Raw genomic sequence first — 27937 nt, 5'->3', positions numbered from 1 at the left:
GGGTATAGGAGACGGGGCAGGACATTCATTTTAATTAGTGCTATTCTACCCAGCCAGGAAATTGTAAGGTCTCCCCATTGCTGGAGGTCCTGCCTTATCCTCTCCAGAAATGCACAAAGTTAGCCTTATATAACTGACCAAATACTGGGATAATAAAAATGCCTCAATATAAGAAACCCTCCAGGGACCAACGAAAGGGAAAATGGGATCCGTCCACTAAGTGGGGTATCATAGCAAGGCCACCCATTGGCATAGCTTCCGATTTTGAGAAATTAATTTTACAGAATGCGTTAAATGTATTAATAACTTGGATTAAGCGAGGCACGGACATCAGAGGATTACTGAGGAATAGAAGAACATCATCTGCATAAAGGGTAATTTTATGTTTACCTGTACTAATCCTCAGGGCCGTTGTATTAGGATCAGCCCGTATAGCTTCTGCTAGTGGTTCAGTTATTAGCGTAAATAACAATGGCGAGAGAGGACATCCCTGACGGCAGCCCCTACCCACACTAAAGCTATCTGAACCTAATCCATTGGTAACCACAACTGCTTTGGGATCACTATACAATGTTAAGACCCATTTGGTAAACACCTTTCCAATGCCAAACCTTTCCAATGTGTAAAACAAATATGACCATTCAACCCTATCGAATGCCTTTTCCCCGTCTAATGAAACTACTACTCCTGGTATCTTTCCCTGACGGCAGGCTTGGCTCATATTCAAAACCCTTTTAATATTATTGGATGATCTACGGCCCTGAATAAACCCCGTCTGATCCGCTTTTGTGATATGTGGCAGTACCCTTTCTAGTCTCAATGCTAATGTTTTAGAAAGGATTTTAAAATCTACATTTAGCAAGGATATTGGTCTGTATGACGCACAATCTTCTGGATCCTTTCCTTTTTTAAGGATAAGAGAGATATTTGCCTCCTTCAGCGAAAGCGGGAGACAGCCCTGACTATATGCATAGTTATACATGTCCATAAGTGGACCAGCCAATATTTCTGTAAATTCTTTATAGAATTCAGCTTGAAAACCAACAAATAATAATTAAATATAATAATACAAAATAACAAGGGAAAACAACCCCACTCCTAGAGACAGAGGTAAAATAGAATAAGGTAACCACCTCCCCCCATCAACATTAACTAGACCCCCTGGCTTATATATATATATATATATATAGATATAGATATATATACATACATACATATGTATATACATATATATACATACACACATGCATACATAGAATAATAAAAAAAAACCCAAGGGGGGGAGAAAATTGTTAAATAGAGAACAAATAAATAAATCCCTCTCCCCACACCCCAAGATAATATTAAACAGTAAGGTAAGAAAAAAGAAAAAAGGGGGGGATATAAACTGCAGTGGAGGGGGAAGGCAAACCAACATCCATTATCTCTTACAATTTATCTAAGAGAGTCTAAAAATTCTTTAGCCTTTTCTGGCGATCCGAAATTATATACGGATCCTTCATGGTTAAAGCGTAGCGTAGCTGGGTAGCGTAAGGAGTACTGAATATTTAAGTCCCTTCTTCGCCTCATCGAATGCCTTCCTCTTTTGGACCAGAGCTGGGGAAAAGTCCTGAAATAACACCTTTATAGATCATGGCTTGGGAATCTTTTCCAAGATTTCTAGAGGCTTCTAGGAGTATCTGCCACTCCTTATAGCTCTGCAGACGGAACAGGACCGGGTGGGGGCGCTGGTTCGAGCCGGGCCCACGTATTGCTACCCGGTAGGCCCATTCTACCCTTACCTGGCCTGATCCAGCCTCCAGATGTAAAAGCTGTGGCAGCCACTGCTCGAGGAACGCTGTAAGCTGGCCTTCCTCTTCCCGTTCGGAAAGGCCCAGCAAACTAATATTTTTTCGACGACCTCGATTATTGAGGTCATCAATATGATTCTCTAAGGTCCGGACTCGCTGTTCGAGAGTCCAGACCCGATCCACGGCCGATTGCGCTGTAGTTTCGGAGGTTGTGGCCTTTAGCTCCGCCCCTCCGACTCGGTGCTCAATTTCTTTAATGTCTCGGTCGTGCTTTTGCAGCGTGGCCGAGAGTGAGTCCCATCGGCTTCGGGATTCTTCAATAAAAGCGTCGATCTTCGCATCCAGTTTAGAGATGATTTCCACAAGGCTCACCACCGTAGGTAAATCCCCTGGGGCGGCTGCGGACGCCTCTGCAGCAGCTGGAGAGGGTGGGGGAGGGGTTCCTGCTTGCTGAGAGCTGCGGGCTCCCTTCCCTTTGGTCATTTTTAATAAAGATTAAATTGTTTAAATTTAATACTAAGCAACTAATTAAATTAAACAGCAATTTTAAATGATTTGGTGAGTGTGGTGGGGGTGGGTGGCCCACTTTGCCCAAGTCTTGGGAGGAGCACTATAGACTCAGACCTGCTGGGTCGCTGCCATCTTGGATCCCCCATTTCTTTCCCCTTGATTCATAGCGCTGTCTATTTTTCTATATTTGTACACTGTCCCTTTCTGCCCCACTCTGGGTACTATTATCCAAATGACTGTTCCTAATGCTGCAATATCATTTTGCTTTGTAAACCTACATTTCTCTTTTCCCAAACTCTCCCCACTTCTAGGAGGAAATGAAACTTTTGTCTAATCCACAATGAGATGTGCTTAGCTGTGTGGTCAGCTGATACCTGTGACCATTTTCAGTTAATGCCTTTGGTCCATTTTTAAAACGTCAGCCCATGAATGTTCCAGGTATAAAGTTGGACATTGAAATTTGAAAGTTAATACCCCTATTATGTCAATATGGTATTATGTGACTGGAAACCCAACGTGTATGGGAAATGGGCCCACAACATGTTCTAGGCAGATGCTTCAGCAGCTCTGCAATAGACCCATGTGAAATGACAGTAAATTCGTTACCAGGGCTAACAATGTGTAAGCACCGAGTTACTGCTGGGCCTGCTCATGAGAGACAAGCTTTTGTTTCTTAAAAGTAAAGTTCATGTTTCTCCTAACTCCAGCAACACTTTCTAACCTGTTGTCAGCATGTTCTCACTTACCCTGGGATCCACTCCTGTGCCATTGGGCTTCATGAACAATCCAGCAAAGGTTTTACTGCAGGTCCCCTTGATGTTGTCCATTTGGTGATAGCAGCTCACACGCAAAATATACCTGAGATCTGAACCCAAAAATGGTACTAGTGTCTCAACTTTGCTTTGAGTGAGTGATGGCCCACCATTTTTGAGCCCAAAATATCACCCCCAAGAAAGGAAGGAAGATAGTCAGAGAGGAAAGAAAAGAAAGTGAGATTGAATAAATGGTGCTAACTTTCAGCACATGCTCAGTCAGCAAAATGAAAAGTTTTTCAGTGGTTATTTAACAAAGTATTTCAAATATGACCATTTTTCAAATTTGTGGTTTTGTGGTTTCATATTTCTTACTGTGCCATAGCATAAAACATTAAATCAAATTATACTTAATGCTTAATCTGCAATAGTTATTCTGCTCTATATTAAAATTTGATATTAGCAACTGAAGAGAATAATGCATAACTTTGGATATAGAGCATTTAATACTAATAATAGTATAATTTAATACTGAAAGAGAAGAATTTCTTCACACTCAGAGTATTGAATCTTTGGAATTATTTATGCCAGAGAGCTGTGGAAACTCATTGAGCATATTCAAAACATAAATCAATCGTTTTCTAGAGACTTGTTTTACAGCTATTAGTTATGATTCCCTACAGTGTGGAAACAGGCCCTTTGGTCCAACAGGTCCACACCTACCCTCTGAAGAGTAACCCACCCAGACCCACTTCTCTCTGACTAATGCACCTAACACTACGGGCAATTTAGCAGGGCCAATTCACCTGACCTGCACCTCTTTAGACTGTGGGAGGAAACCAGAGCAAACCCACGCAGACACAGGGAGAATGTGCAAACTCCACACAGACGGTTGCCTGAGGCCGGAATTGAACCTGTGTCTCTGGTGCTGTGAGGCAGCAGTGCTAACCACTGAGCCATCATGACACCCTACAATGGAACAGTAGTTGCCATTCAAAACAACTTGAGGAACAAGCTCAATCAGCGGCTAATTTGGAAACAAATGTGGGTGTACTGTATCAACATAAGCAAATTCTGGTACAGCAACAGCAGCCCATGTAAGAAAACTCCAGACACAGTGACTATCACAACATCTGGATGTGCTAGCAAATTACCTATACATTTTTGAGACTCATAGGCTCATTTCTTGTTGAAAGCAGTTGAAATTCCTTTTGGAAAACAGCAGGTTGTTGTATTTGTACCTTGTCTTTAAGATAGTTCACTTTTAACGACAGTATGTATTATGTGGATATAACAGCACCTCAGCCTGGCAGTTTAGTCTGCTTTTTGTTTGCAAGTTACAAAATACAAGTCATTTGATTGCTGTGATGTCTGCTTCATAATTTATAATGTGTTTACTATTCCAAATAAACCAATGCACAGAGTTAATCCCTGACAAGGGATTGAATGTTAAACCATTACTGCAGAAATGTCACAAAGTGCTCTGAATAATTAAAGCCATAAATGTAATTTTACATAAATAATAAGGACAATATGTTTTTTTCTCAATGAATGTGCAGAGATCCTTTCTGAATGAATCATGTATTTGTATACAAACATGGAACAGAAGTAGACCAATTAGCCTCTCGAGCCTGCTGTGCATTCAATAAGATAATGGCTGATATGATTGTAACTTTATGTCCACATTCCGTCTTACTCCTGAACCCTTGTTTGATAAGGATTTATCTATTGCTGCCTTAAAACTATTAAAGGACTATGCTTCCACCACTTTTTCAGAAAAAGTTCCAAAACCTCACTCCTTTCTGAAAGAAACATTTCACTTCATCTCCATTTTAAATGGTTGACCTTTGGGTCTAGATTCTCCCATAAGCAGAACTATCCTCCCCACATTTACCCTGTCAAGGCTCCTCAGGATCTTATGATTAAATCAAGTCTCTTTTTACTCTTCTAACCTCCAGCTGATACAAGTCTGGCTTCTCCAACGTCTGCTTGTTGGACAACCCGCTCATTCTGGGTTTTAGTCTATGAGACCTTTTCTGAACTGCTTTGAATGCTTGTACATTCTTCTTTAAATAAGTAAAGAATACTGTGCATAGTACTCCAAATGTTGTCCCATCAGTGTCCTGTGTAACTAAAGCAGAACCTCACTACTTATGTATTCAATATCCCTTGTTAATAAATCTTCTACTGGCTTTTCTAACTATTTACTCTACATTTGTATTAACTTTTTATGATTCATAGCCAATGAGCTGAGAAGTGGAGTTTAATTTAGATAAATGTGAGGTGCTGCATTTTGGGAAAGCAAATGTTAGCAGGACTTATGCACTTAATGGTGTGGTCCTAGGGTGTGTTGCTGAACAAAGAGCCCTTGGAGTGCAGGTTCATAGTTTCTTGAAAGTGGAATCACGAGTCGATAGGATAGTGAAGAAGGCATTTGGTATATTTTCCTTTCTTGGTCAGAGTATTGAGTACAGGAGTTGGGAGGCCATGTTGCAGCTGTACAGGATATTGGTTAGGCCACTGTTGGAACATTGTGTGCAATTCTGGTCTCCTTCCTATCAGAAAGATATTGTGAAACTTGAAAGGGTTTAGAAAAGACTTACAAAGCTGTTGCCAAGGTTGGAGGATTTGAGCTACTGGGAGAGGCTGAATAATCTGGGGTTGTTTTCCCTGGAGCATTGGAAGCTGACGGGTGGCCTTACAGAGGTCTATAAAATCATGAGGGGCATAGATAGGATAAATAGACAAGGTCTTTTCCCTGGGGTGGGGGAGTCCAGAACTAGAGCGCATAGGTTTAAGGTGAGAGGAGAAGGATATAAAAGAGACCTAAGGGGCAACTTTTTCACACAGAGGGTGGTACATGTGTGGAATGAGCTGCTAGAGGAAGTGGTGGAGGCTAGTTCGATTGCAACATTTAAAAAGGCATCTGGATGGGTATATGAATAGGAAGGGTTTGGAGGGATATGGGCCAGGTGCTGGCAGGTGGGACTAGATTGGCTTGGAATATCTGGTCGGCTTAGATGAATTGCACTGAAGGGTCTGTTTCCATGCTGTACATCTCTAAGATTCTATGACTCTATGAAAGGTGCACCAAATCCCTCTGTAACTTAGAGACAAGTATTCTCATACTGTTTATATAACATACTTTTCCTTTATTCAAACTCACATTTTCTCACAGTATACTCTAGATCTTTACCCACTCGCTTAGTCTATCTACCTCTCCCTCTAATGTCTGCACAAATGTAACAATCATGAAAGGGAATAATGTTCACAACCTATTTGTAAGTTGTTGCAAATTTGGCAACAATCCCTTCATCCCTTCAACCAAATCATTTGTACAAATTTTAAGAATGTGTATAAATTCTTAGCACTGATCCCTGTGGAACACCACTCATTAAATCCGATCAATCTGAAATGGACACATTTATGCTGTCTCTTTGCTTCCTGGTAGACAGACAATCTTCTATCCATGCCAATATGCAATCCCTAAACCATAAAAGTAACTTTTGATGTAGCATTGTATCCAATGCCTTCTGGAAATCTAAGTACAGTACATCCACTGGTTCCCCTTTATCCACAAATGTGTTATCCCCTCAACCAACTCCAATAGACTGGTCAAATATGATGCTGCTTCATATATTGACTGTGCTTAATTACCTTTAATATAAGTGCCTTGCTGTAAAACTTCTTTAATGATTGTTTCAAAATTTTCCCTTTGACAAATGTTATGCTAACTGACCATAATTTCCTGATTTCTGTCACCCTCCCTTCTTTAATAAAGAGTGACATTTCCTGTCTTCCAATCACCTTCAGATTGACAGAGTTTTGGAAAATTTAAAGCAATGCATCGACAATCTCATCAGTCACATCTTTTAAGACTCTAGGATGAGGTCCAATGGTCTGAAGCAATTATTGTTTACCATTTCTCTGGAGATTGTGATTTTCCTAAATTTCTCCCTGATTTCTTGATTTATTGCTAATTCTGAGATGTTATTTGTATCCTCTAATCCTAATACAAAATATCTTCTTTAATGATTGTAAAACTTCTTTAATGATTGTTTCAAAATTTTCCGTGGGTTTCGCTTCGGCGGGTCGGTGTGGACTTGTTGGGCCGAAGGGCCTGTTTCCACACTGTAATCTAATCTAATCTAATCTAATCTATTCAACTCATCTGCCTTCACCCTATTTATCATTTTAATTCACCAGATACATTTTCTAGAGAACCACCACTCACTTTGTTAACCCCTTTCTCTTATTGTTTGGTTTTATATTTCTAGCTAGCTTTCTCTTGCAGTCTTAATATTTTTCATTCTTATAATTTTTTTAGTCATTTGGTTTTTTTAAAGTTCTCACCTGCTACTTGTATTTATCTTTAACATTTTGACTTCACTCCCGATGGTATGTTCTTTCCTTGAAATGTTTCTTACTCTTTGAAATGTATCTATTCTGTGTGTTCTTAAATATTACCTTAAATGGCTGCCATTACTTCTGTAATTAGCATATAATCTAATTGGTCAATTACTTTGGCCAACTCTGCTTTCATACCCTCATAATTACCCTTCTTTTAAAAGTTTATAAACTACTGTGAGCCCCTCTCTCTCTCACAGACTGAATATAAAATTCAATCATATTTTGATCACTGCCATCTAAAGGAACCTTTGCTTTGAGATCATTAATCAATACTATCTCACATTATCAGGTCTAGTATAAACTGCTCTTGGGTCAGCTGCAGAACATGTTATTCTAAGAAGCTATCATGAAAGAATTCTGCAAGCTTCTGATCTAGGCCACCTTTGCCCATCTGATTTTTCCAGTTTATATGTAAATCTCTCATGATCACTGCTGTGTCTTTCTGACAAGCTAGGATTGTTTCTTTCTTTATATTCCACCCTTTCATTTGGATAAAGTTAAAGGACTTATAGGCTCACTCCCAAAAGTGACTTCTTGCCTTTATCATTACTTATCTCTGCCCAAGTTATTTCCATAACCTGGTTTCCCAACCTTAGGACATTCCTATTTATTGTGTTAATACTATCATTAACTAACAGAGCCACTCACCACCTTTCCTAGCTTCCTGTCCTTACTAAATGTCTGGTACCCTTCAAGATTCGGGTGACAATCCAAGTCATCCTGCTACCATGTTTCTTAACAGATAACAGATCATACTGATTTATTTTTATTTGCATCATCAGTTCAACCATTTTATTTCTTTATTTTCTTCATCATCTTCTTGAGAGCAATATGATAGTGAGTTCTCTCCTTGAACCACTGTATTTCAGGGAATTCCTGGATTTTTCACTTAGCAACAGTGAAGGAATAGCAATATATTTCCAAGTCAGGATGGTGAGAAGTTTGAAGAGGACTTGCAGATGGTGGTGTTCCCATATATCTGTTGTACTGAGTATTGATAGTTACTGATCAGTAGGAAGAGGGCCACCAAGCTTTATCTACAAATGTATATATTGATCATAGCGGGTTAGTGCTGCAAAGGTAATTCATTACCACCTTTTAGGTCAGTTTTTGTTATCAAACGATCAAAGTTTAGTTTCAAAGTAACAACAGCATGTATGCCTCTGGGATCTGATGAATCACAGGGGGGTGGCCTAGTGGTATTATTGCTTGATTATTAATCCATAGACCCAGGTAATGTTCTGGGGACTGGGTTCAAATCCTGCTGTTGGAGATGGTGGCATTTGAATTCAATGAGAATCTGGAATTAAGAGTCTAATGATGACCATGAATCCGCTGTCAATTGTTGGGCAAACCCCATCTGGTTCACTAATGTCCTTTAGGGAAGGAAACTGCCATCCTTATCTGGTCTGGACTACATGTAACTCCAGACCCACAGCAATGTGGTTGATTCTTAACTGCCCTCTGGGCAATAAATGTTAGGTAAAAACAATGACTGCAGATGCTGGAAACCAGATTCTAGATTAGAGTTGTGCTGGAAAAGCACAGCAGTTCAGGTAGCATCTGAGGAGCAGCAAAATTGACGTTTTGGGCAAAAGCCCTTCATCAGGAATACAGGAGAGAGCCTGAAGTCACATGCTCAGTGACTTCCGTGCCCCTCCCCCCCCCCTACTGCCATAGCTTGGCCAGCAACATCCTGTGAGCATATAAAAAGAAAGAATTGCTAAAGTTTTGCTTGCTTGGATTAGTCTTTATGTTGATGTTTATTTAACTTCCTCTGTCCAAAGCAGATGGCCAGGAAACTGGATAGCACCGTGTTAAGAGACCCAACCATTAAAATTGGCATGAACTCCTAATGTTGCCATACTGCCTCATGGGTCTGAAATACTGCATGTTTTAAACCTGCTTTAATACTATGATGACTTCCCTTTCAAATTTCTGTGTTAATGTTAATTGGTGCAGTCATGTTTAAATAGAAATAAGGGAGGAGAGTGAACTCTGTTTCACCAGATGACAGCTACCTTTGATATAGGATGGAATAATATTTCTTTTGGCACCTACAGCAGATAGAGTATATGCACCTGCATGCAGCATGTTGGCACATGCCATTTATACATGCTTTGAAAACATTTTCCTTGTCCAGTCTTACATTGCTAAGTTAGGGTAAAATTAAAATGTGGTAAAATTGTTCTGAGTTGAGCATCGGAGCATATATCCAAGCTGTCAGTAAGATAATCAATTTCTTCCCCTGTAACGTGGCCTGAGTCTGTCCCAGATCATCTGCTGCTGGAAACCTCATTCACACCTTTACCACCTCTACACCTGATCATCCAAATGCATTCTTAGCTGGCCTGTCACATTCGACTCTTTGTAAATTTCAGGTTATTCAAATCTCTTCCACCGTTGTCATTTGCACTGAGTCCCATTCTTGCATTACTCGTGTGTTTGCTAACCTACATTGGTTCTGGGTTAAGCCAAGCCACCATTTTAAAATGCTTATGATTGTTTTCAAATCTTGATGTGATCTTGCTCCTTTCTATCATTTTAATCTCTTCCAGCCCTACATTCCTCCAAGCTATCTGTGCTCCTCTCAGTTTGAAAACTTCCACAGTTACACTGGGGTGCAAGAATCCAATCTGACTGGTAGATCATGAGCTTAGGCCAGGGTTGGACATCCTGGTCCTTACATACTCCTTCCTCAATTATCCAAAAGCTGAGCTGTTAAATAGGAGGCAATTATATATTTTCTCCTCAATGCTTGTTGTCATCATGCAGAGGCTCCCTTGTCATTGAAAATGGCTACATTTTTCTAGCTCTTAGTATTGATCTTAAACAAGCGGTTAGATGTTTTACTGTGGGTGCTGGTTGGAAGAGGAACTTAATTTTCTAGGTATCTATTGAAAGGTCCACTTGCACAAATGATTCAGAAAATGATCTGGAGCACAAATTTCACCTACCTACTGAACCTCAATGACCTAATCACAGAATTTTTACAGTGCAGTAAGTGTCCCAATTTGGCCCTTGTATTTGTACCAGTTCTCCCAATGAGTAACTCACCTTGTGCCATTCTCCTGTCTTCTCCCTATAAACCTGTATATTCTTTATTTTGAGATAACAAGCTAATTACCTTTTGTATGACTGAAGTTGGAGAACTTTTGATTTGGGATTTAAGGAGGAGTCAGTTAAACATTTTTTCCATCCATTCTATAAATTATTTCCATGCCTATGGATAATTTACTGGTGGTGAGGCACAATAAGAGGAACGGTGCAGTGGCACAGCCTTGTTTGACCCCAGTCTTCACTGAGACAGGGTCTGAGCTAGTTTCAATGATGGCAGTTACAGCTGTTCTCATCTCTGAATGAACCTTTGCCATGCTCCCTAAATCTGTAGCTTCATTTTGTCCTTACATTTCTTTATTTATGGAATATGAGCATCATTGGTTGGACCAACATTTATTCCCCTCCCTAATTGCTCTGGAGAAGGTGTTAGTGAGTTGCTTTCTTAAACCATTGCAGTTCTTGAGGAAAAGGAATACTCAAAGCATTGTTAGGAACTAAGTGCTAAGATTTTGACCTCGCATCAGTGTAGGGACAACAATGGAGTTCCAACTTAGAATAATGCGTGACCTAGAGAGGAACTGCATCCACTGTATTTGTATGACTAGTTTCATTTAGTTTCTGTTCAATGGTAAGTCCTAAGGTGTAGATAGTAGGAGATTCACTATGGTAAAGCCATTGAACATTAAGGGGATATATTTAGGTTGTATCTTGTTGGAGATAGTTATTGTCTGACCCAGTATCACATGAACGTGACTTGCTTCCTATCAGCCCAAGCGTGGATACTGTTCAGGTCTTGCCTCATATAGATGCAGACTGCTTCAATGTCTGAAGCAACGTAAATGGTGCTGAACATCATGCAGTCATCAGCCAGCACCCCCACTCTGACCATATGGTGGAGGAAAAGTCACTAATGAAGCAGTTGAAGGTGGCTAGGTGCTGATTAGTCCTGGAGTGACAGTGAACAACTAATAGTACTGTCAATGACCCCGACTATCACTTCACTGATTATTGAGAGTTGACTAAGAGGTGGTAATTGATTGGGTTGGATTTTCCCTGTTTTTTGTGCCACATCAAATACCTGATCACTTTTCCACATTGTTGAGTAAATGCCAATATTGTAGCCGTACTGGGGCAGTATGCTTTGGCGTAGGGCTAGTTCTGGTCTATTAAGTCTTCAGTATTGTTTCTGGAATGTTGGCAGAGCCCATAGCTTTTGCAGACTTTACTGTCTTTGGCCACCTCTTGATAACGTGTGGAGTGAATCAAACTGGTTGAAGATTGGATCTATGATGGGTTGTCAGGAGCAAACCAACATGGATCATCCACTTGATATTTCAAGTTGAAGATGGATGTAAATCCTTCAGACTTGTGTTTTGCACTAATGAGCTATGTTCCCCAGTCATTGAGAATGGGGATGCTTGTGAGGCTTCCAAATCCTATTAGTTGTTTCTTTATTCACCACTATTCATAACTAGATACAGTACAACTATGATTCATTGGTTGCAGAATTGCCTACCCCTGTCTATTGCATACTGCTTAAGTTGTTTGGCATGCAAGTAGTCCTGGTAATCTTATCGGGTTGGCACCTCAATTCTTGGTCATATCTAGTGCTGCTTCTGGAGTGCCTTCTTGCACTTTTTGTTGAATCAGAGTCAATCTCTTGGATTGATGGCATTGGTCGAATGGGGACTATGTCAGACAATGAAGAAACAGATTGTGCTTTAATATGGTTCTGCTGATGGCTAGCAATGCGTCACAGGTGTCTTGTTTTAAATGGCTAGATCTGTTCAAAGTCTGTCCCAGTTAGCACAATAATAGTGCCACTCAGCACACAGAGAGGATCCTCAATGTAAAGATTGAACTTGTTCTGTCCAATGACTATGTGCTAGCCATTCTTACTGATGTTGTTGCGACACACCTTTATTAGATCTTTTCTTGCTCATTTTCACTCAGGAAAATAGTGGCAGGTTTACTCATTTACACCTGTAACTAAAGTCTGTCATCCCTGAAACCATTCTTGTAAATATTTTTCACAACCTATTCATTGCTTTTCCAGCCTTCCTGATGTATTATACCCAAAGCTGGGCTCACTATTCCAGCTGATTAGGTATTTTATCAAGGTTCAGAATAATTACCTTATTTTTGAACTCCATATTTCCAATATAAAGCTTAGGATCTCATAAGCATAATTAACCATTTTCTTAACCTATTTTGCCACCTTTAATGTTTTATGCACATATATGCCCAAGTCTCTCTACTCTTGAAGACTTTTAGAATTCTATCCTTGTATTACCTTTCTTTGTTCATCCTACCAAAATTATGCCTTCACATTTTTGTGCATTAAATGTATTCTGCCACATGTTCACCCGTTACATTAGCAGTCTATGTCCTTTTGAAGTCTATCACAACTCCCCTCATATGCATAATACTATCAAGTTCTTTTGTGTCAAAAAATGTGTTTCGTCCACCTGAGTCTGTGCCATTGATATAGATCAAGAAATGCATCAAGATTGCAATGGTTTACTGAGGAGAGGTCATGATGGGTGTGGGCAGGGGTCAGCTACTAACAACAATGGTGTAGCTAGTTCTGGAGCAGAAGTCTTCAACCACCTCTTGATAGCATATGGATTCAATTGAATTGGTTGAAGACTGGATTGCTGATGCTGGGTTCTCAGGAGAAAACCAAGATGAATGAGTTTATTGAGTTGGTGGAAAGCATACTCACTGCTGTAGGTGGATATAGCACTGGAAATTCACCTTCCCACTGAATTGATTATATTCCCCTTTAGCTGCTCATTGAACAGAAAATTTTGATAGAGTATAAGATCTGAGGGCAAGCAGCATGACTAGAATATTTAACTGAGTGATGCACCATTTGATAGCACTTTGCTTACTGGCCTCCTAGTCTGGCCTCCATTAAACCACAAGGGTTCATTGCAGGTTGAGTTTGGGTTTGCGATTTTTAATATTTTAACACTCCACCTGACCCAAGCTCATCAATCATGGGCATTAAAATTCTCTGGCATATTCATCATTCCAGTTCTGCAATTTTGGCAATAAGCCACAACTAATTGCTTTTGATTCAACCAGGGTGGGCTACTTGTAAGAGCTCGCTGGCTGGCACTGTGCTTGAGTTTTGCAACTGGGTGGATGAAAACAATTGCAATTTTCTACACTGCAGGAAGCTGCGGTGACTGTGGAGTAGCTATCTGGTACACAGGAAGTTTGAATTGGCTGGCTTAGTTGGATGAAAAGAACAAATGGTTTGCCAAATTCAGCAAAGAGTCAATCCTTACCAAAAGCAATAGCTGGGAAATATTGAATTTCCTGCATTAGCTATAATTAAAGCTTAATTAAACCATTCTCAGGGAGGAATCATCTGGAATAAATAGGTGGCGCGGTGGCTCAGTGGGGGTTAGCACTGCGCCTAACAGCACCAGGGACCCAGGTTCGATTCCAGCCTCGAGGACTGTGTGGAGTTTGTACGTTCTCCCCGCATCTGTGTCTGTTTTATCTGGGTGCTCTGGTTTCCTCCCACAGTCCAAAGATGTGCAGGTTAGGTGAATTGGCCATGCTAAATTGCCCATAGTGTTCAGGGATGTGTAGGTTAGGTGCATTAGTTAGGCATAAGTATAGATTGATAGGGGAGGGGAATGGGTCTGGGTAGGTTGCTGTTCGGAGGGTTGGCGTGGACTTGTTGGGCTGAAAGGCCTGTTTCTACACTGTAGGACTTCTTAAAAAAAAAGACAGCATATTTAGTTTGTAGAATGGTGTGAGTTTGCCTCCACCAAATGTTTTACTGGTGGGGAAATGCTAATGCTATCTCCTGGAAGATAAGGAAGTGGGAGTGGTGGCAAATCTTATGGTGATGGTAAAGATTTCAACATTAGTTACAATTAACTCTTAAGTACTAACATTAAATTCCACATGCACACAGGTGCCTGTGCTAATATTAAGCTATTCAGTTCAAGAGAGTAGCACACACTTCCAGTAAAGTGTCATGCTTCAAGATGGAGTATGAGATTTTTCTACCCCCCAGCTCACATCTTATAGTACAACGATGACATCAAAAGCATGTCTCTTAAAGACTTAGCGACATACTGACCATGAAACATAGTACAGCAGTTGGAATATGTTTCTAATTCTTTCTTATATTAATCATCATTTTCCAGTATGTGCAAGAAAAAGAGAATTGTATAATAATTTATTATGGAACTTAAAGATACTGGAAAAATATTTGAAAATATAATTGTAATTATGGTTGTGTTGGTGAAGCACTTAACTATGATATTTGTGCAGTATTTCATAATTTCAACTCCACTAAAAATAACTCACTTCAAGACATTCTGGAAAATGAACTAAATGAGGTAAACAGTGTTGTGGGCTATGATGGCTCTTACTCACCATTTTAAAACACCTGCAATTCACAAAAATGTGTTTGGATTGAATGAATTCTGAGGTCAATGCATAACAATTTTTAATTGTAGAATGAAATAATTTTTAACAATGAACACCAATTTTGTTCACAATGACTCTTCTTTCCTTTGTTCACTGCAAACAGACATTTTTCAGACTGAGATATACAGGATGCTTGGAATCCAGTGGTTAGCGAGAACTCCTTATGGTATTCTGGCATGTTTGTTCACACTGCAGCAAGGATAATGAACCTGGCAATGATTAATGTCTAATACACTTAATTATATTGAATTAACCTCTAAATCCAGTAATAATTATGTATAGAGAGGCCTCTTACTCTATATGCTGCCAATTTCCTTGTGATATTTAGATGTTGCATGATTGTACAAGAAAATTGAGACATGTTAATAAGTTGGTAACTATTGGTATGTTAAATATGTGTTTGTCTGTCTCCTTAAGTTCTCGAGGAGTTGCAGGGACACTAGACAACTGGAAATAGTTCAGCAGAAACGGACCATGACTTTTGACAGCTATTCCTTCCAGAGTGCAATTACAGTAATTGCGTTTACATTTTTGTAATGAGCAATTACTGCTTTTAATTGATGGTGAGAAGCAGATAATTTACAAACAAAGCACTATCTTATTCGATTTGAAAGCATTGACATTCATGTTGGCAGAGCTGTGTAAAATGGAAGAATAGCATCCAGAATGCTGGAAGGTGTATAGACTCATAGTGCAAGTGAGCCACCCAGTGTATTGGTAAAGGCAAAATAAGAAGTGGTGTCCATTGCCTGCATTTTCAATAGGCGTTAAACCATTTGAAGAAACAAATAGGATGTCCCAATCCTCTTTGATGCTTTCTGCATAATATAAAATTTGGCTGTCCTAAATGTAGCTGACATCAGCCTGCTACTTACAGATAAAAACACGTCCACACATGAACTAGCCAGTGGCCTTTGAAGGCTTTTGGGGAATGCCAAGAAAAGTTACATTTCTTTTTCAAGTGCTTGCCAGAATGTGAAGCTGGGAGTATGATATTGTGCAGAACATATCGTAATATTTCAAACTCTTGTTTTTTGGCAACAATCTTAGCTATAATTTTTAATCTGTGACTATACATGCTATTTTCCCTGTTTTGCTTTTAAAAAAATCTTAACAGCAGTGAAAAAACAAACAATGCTGTTTAGACATTTTAGAATCAACAACATGGCAAAAATTGAAGAAAAGTCCAATTACTGCTTCCTGTTGTTCTTATTATCCTTTTTTTTTATTTCATCCATGGAATGTTGGCATTGATTGTAGTGTTCCCATGTATCTGGTGCCCTTGTCCTTCCAGCTAGCAGCCATGTGGGTTTAGAAGATCATGTCTAAGGATTTTTGGTGAATTTCTACATTGCTGAGTATCAGTGGTGAAGGGAGTGGATGCTGGTGGATGTAGTGACAATTGATTGGCTGCTTTGCCCTGGATGGTGTCAAGCTTCTGGAGTATTGTTGGAGTTCCCCCCCATCCAGGCAAATGGGGAATATTCCATCTAGCTGCTGATTTGTGCCTTGTAGATGGTGGGCAGGCTTCGAAATGGCACTTGTATTTATTTTTGTTGTAATTAACACTTAGGAATGAAAAATGTCCCGTTGTTTTGATTACCTGATGAATCAATGCATTGCTTCCCCGAAGCTGTTATTGTGCTCTCCCATAAATGACAAAGGTGGCAACACTTCACCAAAGACACAATACCACGGGCAGAATTTTAATCTAGACTGTTGCATTGGGTCCCTCAATGACCCTCAGCCTCTAGCAGATGTACTACCGGCAGCTGTCACTGTTGTTGATGGGAGTGATGTGCAGTGCAGAGTTGCTAGCCTCTGAATGACCACCAGCTAACTATAAGCAACATTTCCACCCACTGGGGTCCTGTATCCTGAGGAGGTTCTGATGACAGCACTTAAATATCTGAATTTATTGCTCTCCCTCTCTCAGGTCTGAGTTTGGAAGTGGAGGCATTCAGTCGTCAAGGGTTGCAAGGGGTATGCCAGGTGGACAACCCTCAGCTTCCTGCCTTAACTTAATTATGCACTGTGCCGGAAGGCTTGTGAAAAGTCTTCCCACCCAGATACTCGTTAAAGCAATTAATGCCTTCTGAAGGGCCTCATCCTGCTGTAACTGGCATTCAACCAGCAGCAGGGAATCACCATTCAGGATACCTGCGCAGCAAACCCTTAGCAAAGTTGCTTGGAGGATTTCAGGATGCTCCCTCATTCAAAGCACTTAGTGAATGATTGAGGAACTCGGCATCGAGTAGAGAGCAATGGGGAGATTGGGATTGTCTTTTGAAAGTCAAGCCCTATGCGTGCCTTTGACACCCACCAGCAACTCTCTGCATTCAAACACCTTTGGCCTGATACCTCACTGATCCTGAACCTCTGGGGATGTGCATTGCAGGAAACTGCTGCTACTGCCAATGGTGCTGTCGGCAATGGAAAGCTGCTGGCTTTGGATTGGGTCTCAGGTCAGTGGGATTTCTGCCTTTGGGATTCTGAATCCTGGGGAAAGTCCAATAGTGGCTACTTAAATATATTGGGCCTTCACCAACAGAGGCAATTCAGAGCTCATGCCAGCTCTCCATCCAGCCAGGGAGGCTCCCAGCACCTGGATCACATTTGGGCCTATATTTGTTCTATCAACCATGTCATCCACACACCAGCTCCAAGCAATACTGACCAGAAAAACCATGATTAAAAAGGTTTTTCTCAGTTTTTATTACTGAATGTAATGCATATCACTTCAAGTGCATTACATTTTACACATTAGTTGAAATAATGTTTGAGCAATTAAAAAAAAGTGGAAATACTTTTTAAACATGACCAGTTTTAAGGAGGAAAAGACATTCATAGTCATAGAGCCATTGGGGTCTACAGCCTAGAAAAAAGCCCTTTTGGCGCACCATGTTTACACTGGTCAAAAACAACCACCTATTCTAATTCTATTTCCCAGTGCTTGGCACATAGCCTTCTCTGCCTTTGCAGGTTAGCGAGCTCAATTGGCTGGACAGCTGAAGTGCAATGCAGAGTGATGTGTTCAATTCCTGCACTGGCTGCAGTGACCATGATGGACTCTCCTTCTCAATCTCTTCCCTTGCCTGAGGTGTGGTAACTGCTCCTTACATTAAATTTATGTCCCTCTGGTCAGTGATCCCCTCGTCAAGGGAAGATATTCTTTCATGTCTACCTTGTCTATGCCCCTTGTAATGTTATACATCTCAATCATATTCTCTTCAGTCTCCTCTGCTCCAAGAAAAACAACCTCGAAATACCCAGCCTCTCTTCATAATCAAAACTCCCCAGCCCACGCAACATCTTGATAAAACTCCTCTGCACCCTCTACAGTGCAATCACATCCTCTGACAATATGGATTCCGGAAGTACACACGACACCTGCACCGTAGCCTAACCAATGTTTTAAGCAGATCCAGTATCACCTTCCTGCTCTAGGCTTCGACAAATAAAGACAAGTAAACCATATGCCTTCTTAACCACTTTATCTTCCCAACCCGCTACTTAAGGGACCTGTATACATGCACACCCAGATCCTTTTGATCCTCAGTCTTCCCAAGGTCCTATCATTGATCATGTAATCCCTTGCCTTGTTTGTACTGCCCAATTGCATCACCTCACACTTACGCAGAATGAATACTATTTGCCATTGATAACTCATCTGACCAGCCCATCTATATCTTCCTGCAATCTAAGGCCATCCTCCTCACTATTTACCATCACACTGGTTGTTGGCATCATCCACGGACTTACTTATCAACCATCCTACATTCATGTCTAAACCATTTATATATACCCCAAAGAACAAGGGCCCCAAAACTGATCCCTGCAGAACTCCACTGGACACAGGTTTCCAGTCACAAAAACACGCTTTGACTATCAGTGGCCTTCTGCCTCTCAACTAATACTGGTTCAGATGAGCCAAATTAGGCCATAAAATTCTAAAAGATCTCCTATTAGTTTCCTTTTGCACAAATTTCACCCAGCCCAACTTGTTCAATTACAAACTTGCTCAATGAATAGAAAATGCGTACAGTTCAAACTGTAAAGGGCTTGAAGTGATATTTTTATTCACATATTTTAATAAATATGTTACAGGCAAATAAAAAGATGTTGCACTGCAAGACGCTATGGCGGGCATACGTTTTCCCTTTACTATTGGTGAGTACGGAAGCTCAATTTAAAAATGTTCAAATGTGAGAATGACATTTGTATGATGGGCAATAATTTCAGGCATGACTTCAAAGAATGTGTCAGGCTATAAATTCTAGAATTCTATGATTCAGAATTCAATCTTATCAAATACCAGTTAATTGGTGGATCCTTATAAATGTAATTAGCAATAGAACTGAAATATTGAAACCTAGGACAGTTGAGAATCTTGGTTGTTTAAGAAGTCATGCTATTGTACCTCCAAATCTATCATAATAAGTGCAGCTAACATACAGATCATTTCCATTGTGTAATGTAACAACTGACAATACAAATGGTTAGTAAGATAACACTTTAAAAATCAACAAAAATGCTTAATATTTAAATATTACAAATAATATGTCTGTGCAGCCCTTATATTTCAACATCATTTTTTAATGTAGTATTTTTAACTTGTGTCAGACCAGTGATGTGTTGCGATAGCAAAAAAATGGACAAATTAACCTTGAATTTAAACTGAAACATGACTGTGGAGTTAGAAATCACATTCCAGGTTCTATAACACTTAAATTTTTCCCGATTTTGTTTTCTATTGAGAAAGCGTTCCCAGTAGGATGCTGACTAATGTTCCAGCTTTCACAAGTCAGAGCTCTTAATTGATATGGAGAAAGACATACTGTTCATTGCAATTCCTTGAATGGGGAGCTAGAGGTGGGTCAGTTGAAACATGAGGCTCATTTACAGCAGCCATGGCTAGATTGTGCAGTGGGAAAGATCTATGGTTCACAGCAAAGCTTCCTACTTCACCAGGGTAGAGCAAGATGCCTGCCACCTGGGACAGAACTGAGCCTCACTTCATTGATACTGGCCTGAATACAATGCTTGAGGCCAGAAAGAAGATAAAGGAGGTACAATCATAGAGGGTAGAAGCCTGGCAGATGGAGACTATCCTTGTCATGCAGCAGGAATTAATCTTGCTGTTCAGCACCTTCTCTCTTCATTTCATATCTCTCTTTCTCTTGTCTACATTCGCTGCTGCTCTCCTATGTTGAGCTTTTCCTTCCAGGACCTCATTGTTCTCAAGGTCAGTATCACTGTGGAGGTAATGTTCAGGATAGAGGAGCAGGTCATCACAATGACCAGAATACTTTCCAAAAAGTATTTAAGGCACTATCTGTCTCATCTAGCCACTGTAAACCCAACTTCAGAAGCTCAATGGCCTGCTTAATGACTGACCAGTTGAGCAGATGGTAGAGGTGGTATCAGCTGTATGCTCCTCTCCGAGGTTCCTGTGGAAGGGCCAACAGCAGTCACCTCAAACCCTATAGGATCCATTTGTGCACTTTGGAAGTTGAAGTGAAGATCTCAACCAGCCTGGATTAGCAGAGGATGAAATATTCAATGGCACTGGCCAGGAAAATGAAGGAAGCTCAGCTAGTGCTTGTACACGAGTTGGATATTCAGGGAGTAGGAGCTCTCCCAGCTGTTGAACCAAATGGTTCGCTCGCTGGATGCCTTAATGGTCTCACTGGTGCAGTCAATGATACTCCACATCTAAAGGAATCCAGTGAAGGAAGATAAAAACTCAATGCCCTCATTGTTGCAATATTCCAGCTTTCATTCAATTAATGTGCAATCTAATTCTGGCAATGAGATGCAACGGTGTGCACGCTTCTTGAGATGTCCTTGAAGTCACTACTGGTTCTTGGAGGGACCCAGAAATAAAGAATGCTGCAATGTCTTTGATAGCCATTGGCAGGGCATGAGGAGCAATGGTGTGAAGTGTCAGGTTTTGGTGATGTTATCCTGTACCTGAAGTATAATCCTCTTCCTGCAAAACTGCTTCCCCGTCATTACCAGCCAGCACAACTTGTGCTGGAGATCCAACAATGAGGATATGGGCCCTATATCTTTCCTATATCCCGCTCCACTGTATCCTTTTGATACTTAGTGCTCTATCTTTTATGTGGATGCTGTTTCCCCTTATTACAATTGTGTTTAAATTGAAAGAGTGGTGCCCCCATTTCCATCTGGAGCATTCCTTCAGGGCAGATATGTGGGGAGGTGATGGCCTAATGGTATTATTGTTGAACTGACAATCCAGTGACCCGGGTAAAGTTCTGAGAATCTTGGTTTGAATCCCACCATGGCTCACAGTGGAATTCAATAATAATCTGAAATTAAGAATCTAATGCTGACCATGAACCCATTGAGGAGAAAGTGAGGTCTGCAGATGCTGGAGGTCAGAGCTGGAAATGTGTTGCTGGAAAAGCGCAGCAGGTCAGGCAGCATCCAGGGAACAGGAGAATCGACGTTTCGAGCATAAGCCCTTCTTCATGAACCCATTGACAATTGTTAGGGGGAGAAACAACCCATCTGGTTCACTGATGCCCTTTTTGGGAAGGAAACTGCTATCTTTAACCACCTGGTTGCACTTTTGTGTGATTCTAGACCCACAACAATGTGAGTAACTCAACTTTCCTCTGGGTAATTACAGGTGGGCAATAAATACTGATCTAGCCAGCGATGCCCATATTCTGAGAATGATTCCAATAAAAAGCTATCGACCCAGGTGAACTTGACAGTCTTTGTTCTTTTGCGCCCATAATGCCAGAGGGTGCTGACCTCTTCCAAAGCGCAGGCAGGCAGTGTGGCCACTGTTTGGTATCTGTGCTGCCACCCAGGCATCTCCTCACAAAGAATCGAGTGCCCCTTTGCCCCACTTAACCTTAGGGTGGTGTCAAAAGCAGATATGATGGCTCCCCACACTTTACCTGCCTTCCCCAGCTGACCTGTTTGAGAAGCTGCATATCCATTATGTGCAACTTTGAAACTCTAACCTCCTACCCCTGACAAGCTCTTAACAAGTTTGTCAAATATCTTAATTTGCCTGCTTTGGATTCATGTCCCACCTTGATGTCTCCAAATGCTTCTCATTGCTGGTGCTGGATTGGGTCTAGAAATTCCCATCTTTGGGAGGCCCTTAAAATTCAGTGCATGAATCACACCAACCAGAATTGTAGTTGTAAAGTAGAAAGAAAAGGAGAAATATTTGTTTCCTATATAAAGTTTTTCCCAAACTTAAAATCCCAATCAACATTCATGACTGATGCTATTTTTGAAGTGTTACATTCTTATTTTGTATCCAAGGATGGATTCACTTTGTATGCAGCAAGATTCCACAAGCAGCAATTAAATATATTACTGTACTAACTAATTCATTTCAATGGTCTCTTTGGAGAGGCGAATGCTGGTCTGAACACCTTTGAATTATGCTGTGAGATGTTAATTACCAGTATGCCAATGCTTCCTCAGTAATGCACAACACAACTAGTAGGTTTGAAGGAAAAAATACATTCCTGAATACAACTTAAGGCAATGAAAAATTAGGCTCTTAAACATGGGTTTAATGTGTGTGTGTTTTTTTACCGAATCATATAACTTGTTTGGAGTTTCATCTTCCAGAAATAGCATTTGTAATTTTGCCCTTCTATTAACTGTAACCTACCCTAATTTCAAAAACCATTTCATTGGCTATAAATTGCTTTGGGGCAACTTGAGGTTATGGGACATACTCCATAAATGCAAGTCTTTTCTCATATCAGATCTTGACTTTTCATGCTCTATCTATTCAACAGAAAACAAATCAAAAAGTGAATTTCCTCTAAATAAAACGTTGAAAGAATTCAATTTAAATATTTGCAAAACCAAGTTGGTTTGTAAGAGTATCAATGTGCTTTAGTTACGCAGACTGGTATATCGTGTCCAGAAAAAAAGAGATGCAAAATCACCGTGCTCACCCATTATAAACAAAAGTCAAAGGAGATAAACTTGATATTTGCCAGTAGCACAGATTGATGGTAAACTAGCAGTTCATTTCACACCACACAGCAAGTTGTTTCCCATTAAAGTCAATAGAGAAGAGTTTTGGAGAGGATATAAAGTCCCAAAAGTGAGTGTAAAAACATAATTATCTGCACTTTGGTCTATAACAGCTTAATTTCATTACTTTGGCTTCTGAACTCAGTTTAACTGTTCTCCTAACTGCTATACAAGAGAAATGTTGTGAAGTCAGCCTCCCAACTCAATGTTGCACCTGTCAGAAGCACACACTGTGCCAGGAATCATGTTCAGCAGGTTATTTTCTTTAAATGGATGGAAAATCCTCCAGATCCAGCTGACCGCTGCATCAGAATTCCCCATAACACTCTCAGCTGGCAAAGAGTTGGTAAAAATGCCCTTTTAATACCCAGAAAAACAATCATTTCTTTTAATGCTGCAAAAATCCCACTATAAATTAGGACAATGGTCTTTTATCTCCCTACAAATTCTGACTTCTCTCTCTTTTTGCTCTTCGCTGCTGCTATCTGTGCCTATTTTAATTTGCAGACCAATTTCATATTGGTAATTTGCCCTATAATTCTATACAGCTACCATGCTTTCTCCAGGCAGGTCATTACCACCTTCAATGCCATTTGATAGTTTTCCAGGACTCCACGCTCTCATAGGAAAAATATTTTTTTAATAAAAACAGCATTTTTCAAAACCACATGCCAGAAAAGAAACATGTGGTACAAATAGAATATGTTAGGGTTTTGCTTCAATAATGGTTATTTTAGCTGGTTTAATTGAGAAGAGGTGACCTGATTTTGCTTTACACTAGGCGTCTCTATAATTGGCGTTGTGTATTTATCAAATATACTGTTACAAAAGTAATCGCTACTTGTAGTGATTATAACGAGATCAGACATAGACATTGAGTTCCCTGACGGGGGCTGTTAATCTTGTTCAATCAGGGAGCCCTGGCTGACATTTAAGAACAGGAGTGTCACTCTGAGAGCTAGCTCTGAGGGAACTGGATCAGGATCAAGGACTCTCCACATTTAAATAAAAGGGTGATTGCTGACGGGATACCGGCCTCTGTGGAGTTAGTTCAGTGGCACCGAGAGTGGGATTAATAATGTAATCATGCAAAAGCATCTACTTGCTGAAGCCCAACTGGACTTCAAGCAGGCACTACAACTGGCTTTATCATTGGAAAATGTACCAAGTGGAGCACATCATTGCAGGGTATTCTGATGGAAGTGGATACCCTTACCTATCTGACTGAGTTTGGGGAACACTCCTTCAGTGAAGGCAATTGCAAAGCCACACTTAGGACATATCCTGAGCAGATGGACTTTAGGTCAGCCCACAGCAAAAAACAAAGCCAGACCTCAACCAAATGGGTACAATTTTCTGCAGGAACCAGGCTGAAAGCCATTGTAGTTTCTGGTTTGTGGACTGAAGAAAGCAAAAGAGTCCCACTGGACCTAAATTCATAGGCCAGTATCCAGGAGAGTGTGCACCTTGGAAAATCCACCTACATCTGATTTGAAACAGTTAATTTGCTTAGCAGCATCCAAACCAGAACCAATTGAATCAAATATCCTGTGAAATGGTTACCTGGTTCTAATGCAGCTCGATACCAGCACAACAGTCTCAGTGATCACAAACTCACTCTGGATTCCAACCCTTAAGCTTGTGCAAGACCTCAGCTAGGTTGAGAAGTTATTACCAAGGAACCTTTACAGATTAAGGATACAACTTCGGTTTCAGTCTCTTATGAGAAGTAGCTGGTTGAGTTACCATTGTTTATAGTCAAAGGCTTGGGCCCAATGTTGACAGGGCAAAATTGATTGAGAAAGATTCACCCAGATTGGCTTAACATTTTTTGAATAGAAAATGGCTGCCTGAGTGAAATCCTAATTAAATACCTGAAAGTTTTTCAGGAAAGACCAGGGACTGTCAAAGAGCCAAGGCCATCTTGCATGTTGACCAGGAATCCTTCTGCAAGGTCCACCCAGTGCCATTTACTATAAAAAGTAAAGGCAGAAATTGAAAAGCTGGAAAGTGAAGGAATCATCAAGCCAGTACACATTATGGAATGGATGTAGTGATTGCGAAGCTAAGTGGGGTGATTCGCCTTTGTGGGGATTTTAATCAAATTATAAACTGCTTCTCGCAGCTGGATAAATACCCAGTCCTTCGCACAGAGGATTTAGACACACAGTTGGAAGGGGGCTGCCTTCATGAAGCTGGACAGAGATTAGATTCTCTACAGTGTGGAAATAGGCCCTTCGGCCCAACAAGTCCACACCGATCGTCTGAAGAGTAACCCACTCAGCTCCATTTCCCTCTAACTAATGCACCTACACTATGGGCAATTTAGCATGACCAATTCACTTGACCTGCACATCTTTTGGACTGTGGGAAGAAACCAGACCACCCAGAGGAAACGCATGCAGACACAGGGAGAATGTGCAAACTCCACACATACAGTCACCCAAAGCTGGTATCAAACCTGAGTCCTTAGTGCTGTGAGGCAGCAGTGCTAACCACTGAGCCACTGTGCTGCCTAGAACCATGTGAACTTGAAAATGTGGTTAGATAAGGATTCCCAGAAGTATGCTACAATTAATACTCATAAGGGTTTGTACCAATATACGAGTTTGCCTTTTGGGTATTGTAATATTTCAGTGGACGATGGATTATCTAAGTGACATGCTAATAACAGGGAAAACCAATAAGGAGAAGTTAGAGAATTGGGGTATATTCCTTAGATGTTTCTTCCAGGGGGGCATATGCCTTAGAAGGGGAAAATGTGTGCCCCATGCACTCCAAAATGACTTACTTGGGCTGCAGAATCCATAAGTCTAAGTTACACCTTGGTAGATTAGATTAGATTACTTACAGTGTGGAAACAGGCCCTACAGCCCAACAAGTCCACATCGATCCTCCAAAGAGCAACCCACCCAGACCCATTCCCCTACATTTACCCCTTCAACTAACACTACAAGCAATTTAGCATGGCCAATTCACTTAACCTGCACATCTTTAGACTGTGGGAGGAAACCGGAGTACCCAGAGGAAACCCACGCAGACACAGGGAGAATGTGCAAACTCCACACAAACAGTAGCCCGAGGTGGGTTTGAACAAAAAGTGAGGGTGATCAAAGGTGCCCCAGTTCCCACATCTGTACTGGAACTTAGGTCTTTCCTTGGGCTGGTGTCCTATTATGGAAAGTTCAGACATAACCTGTCCTCCATCCTGGCACCTTTGCATCAACTCTTAAAAAAATGGTCAGCCTTGGAAATGGTCATGTAGGCAAGCCTACATGACCATTTCCAAGGGAAGTGAAGAAACAGTTATCATCCAGTAAGGTGTTGGCATACTATGATCCCAAGCGAGATCTGGTATTAACATATGATGCCTCCCTGTAAGGCATTGGGATAATATTAGCTCATAAGTGGCCCAGTGGAGAGGAATGCCCAATAGTGTATGCATCTGGGACTTTGGCTAATGTAGAGGATAAATACATCCAGATAGAATAGGAAGGTTCAGTGGTCATACTTGGACTCAGGAAGTTCCACCAATTCCTTTACAGACTTAAATTTTTAATAATAATACACCATAAACTCCTGTTAGATCTACTTAAAGAAGACAAGGCAGTACCTCCCATAGCTTCAGGCTGAATTCAGCACTGAGCTCCAATATTAAGTGTGTATAAGTACAAATTGAAACACTCTTCCGGAGGCCAATTAGTGACTGGGGATGCAATTAGTCGCCTCCTGCTGCCAGATACATCACCGGTGCTACCACCAATGGAAGAGTCCGTAATGGTTTTAAATTTTCTGGACGCACTTCCAGTCGCAGCTGACAATATCAGACTTTGGTCACAGAAAGATCCGTCCTGGCAAAACGGAAATATATGATCAGCAAATTGTATATTAAAGCCTTCTCCAGGACTTGAGCACAAAATCATAGCTAATTCTCCATCACAGCATTTTCTCAGTAGGAGTGCCTTCTTTTGCAGGAGATGGCAAACCCACTTTTATAGAACATAGAACATAGAAAAATACAGCGCAGTACAGGCCCTTTGGCTCTCGATGTTGTGCCGATCCAAGCCCACCTAACCTACACTAGTCCACTATCCTCCATATGCTTATCCAATTCAAAGTTTGTGAGAAGATAGTGGGCAGCACGGTGGCACAGTGGATGGCACTGCTGTCTCACAGTGCCAGAGACCCGGGTTCATTTCCCGCCTCAGGCGACTGACTGTGTGGAGTTTGCACGTTCTCTCCGTGTCTGCGTGGGTTTCCTCCAGGTGCTCCGGTTTCCTCCCACAGTCCAAAGATGTGCAGGTCAGGTGAATTGGCCATGCTAAATTGCCCGTAGTGTTAGGTAAGGGGTAAATGTAGGGGAATGGGTGGGTTGCGCTTCGGCAGGGCGGTGTGGACTTGTTGGGCCGAAGGGCCTGTTTCCACACTGTAAGTAATGTAATGTAATCTAATCTAATCTAAAAAAAAGATTCTTAATGATGCCATAGAATCCATTTCAAAGGACACACATGTCTCAGTTTAGGAATTGCACTGGTTCATCAGGGCTAATGAGTAAAGCTTTCTGAAAAGTAACTCGAATCTCACCCAACCTAAGAAATAACAGATGATAGTGAGTTTGCTTTCTTTGGATTTTTAAAATACATACCCTGAAGTACCATCTTGGATATAATAACATCGATAATATCAAATGGAGTTTTGGGGATTCTAGCCACATTGTTGGAGAGATAAGTGAGAAAGCATCGGTTCAGAATATAAGAAGCGAATGCCTTGTTTTCTGGAGGACTTTAGGTTAGAGACACTCTTCTTTACTATATTTTTGTTACTGACCTAGAATTAGGGAATGAGGAAGGATTGCCAGTGTTTGCAGATTACTAAATTAGAAAGTGGGTGCAAATTTTGCCTAACACTGGGATT

At 40.8% G+C, this 27937-nt stretch overlaps 1 protein-coding gene across 1 annotated transcript in view; it reads left to right on the top strand.

The window, feature by feature from the left end:
- edar (ectodysplasin A receptor) overlaps positions 1-27937 on the top strand; it is a 95120-nt gene that overhangs the window by 19521 nt on the left and 47662 nt on the right. The window contains exon 3 of the mRNA XM_043692768.1: positions 19088-19150. Within this exon, the coding sequence (XP_043548703.1) occupies positions 19088-19150 (63 nt within the window). The remainder of the gene's footprint in view (positions 1-19087; positions 19151-27937) is intronic.

Source organism: Chiloscyllium plagiosum, chromosome 6 (genome assembly GCF_004010195.1).
Source record: "Chiloscyllium plagiosum isolate BGI_BamShark_2017 chromosome 6, ASM401019v2, whole genome shotgun sequence".
NCBI classification, from domain to species: Eukaryota; Metazoa; Chordata; class Chondrichthyes; order Orectolobiformes; family Hemiscylliidae; genus Chiloscyllium; species Chiloscyllium plagiosum.
Note: the sequence above shows the minus strand (reverse complement) of the source record. Positions and strands in the feature narration are given on the sequence as shown.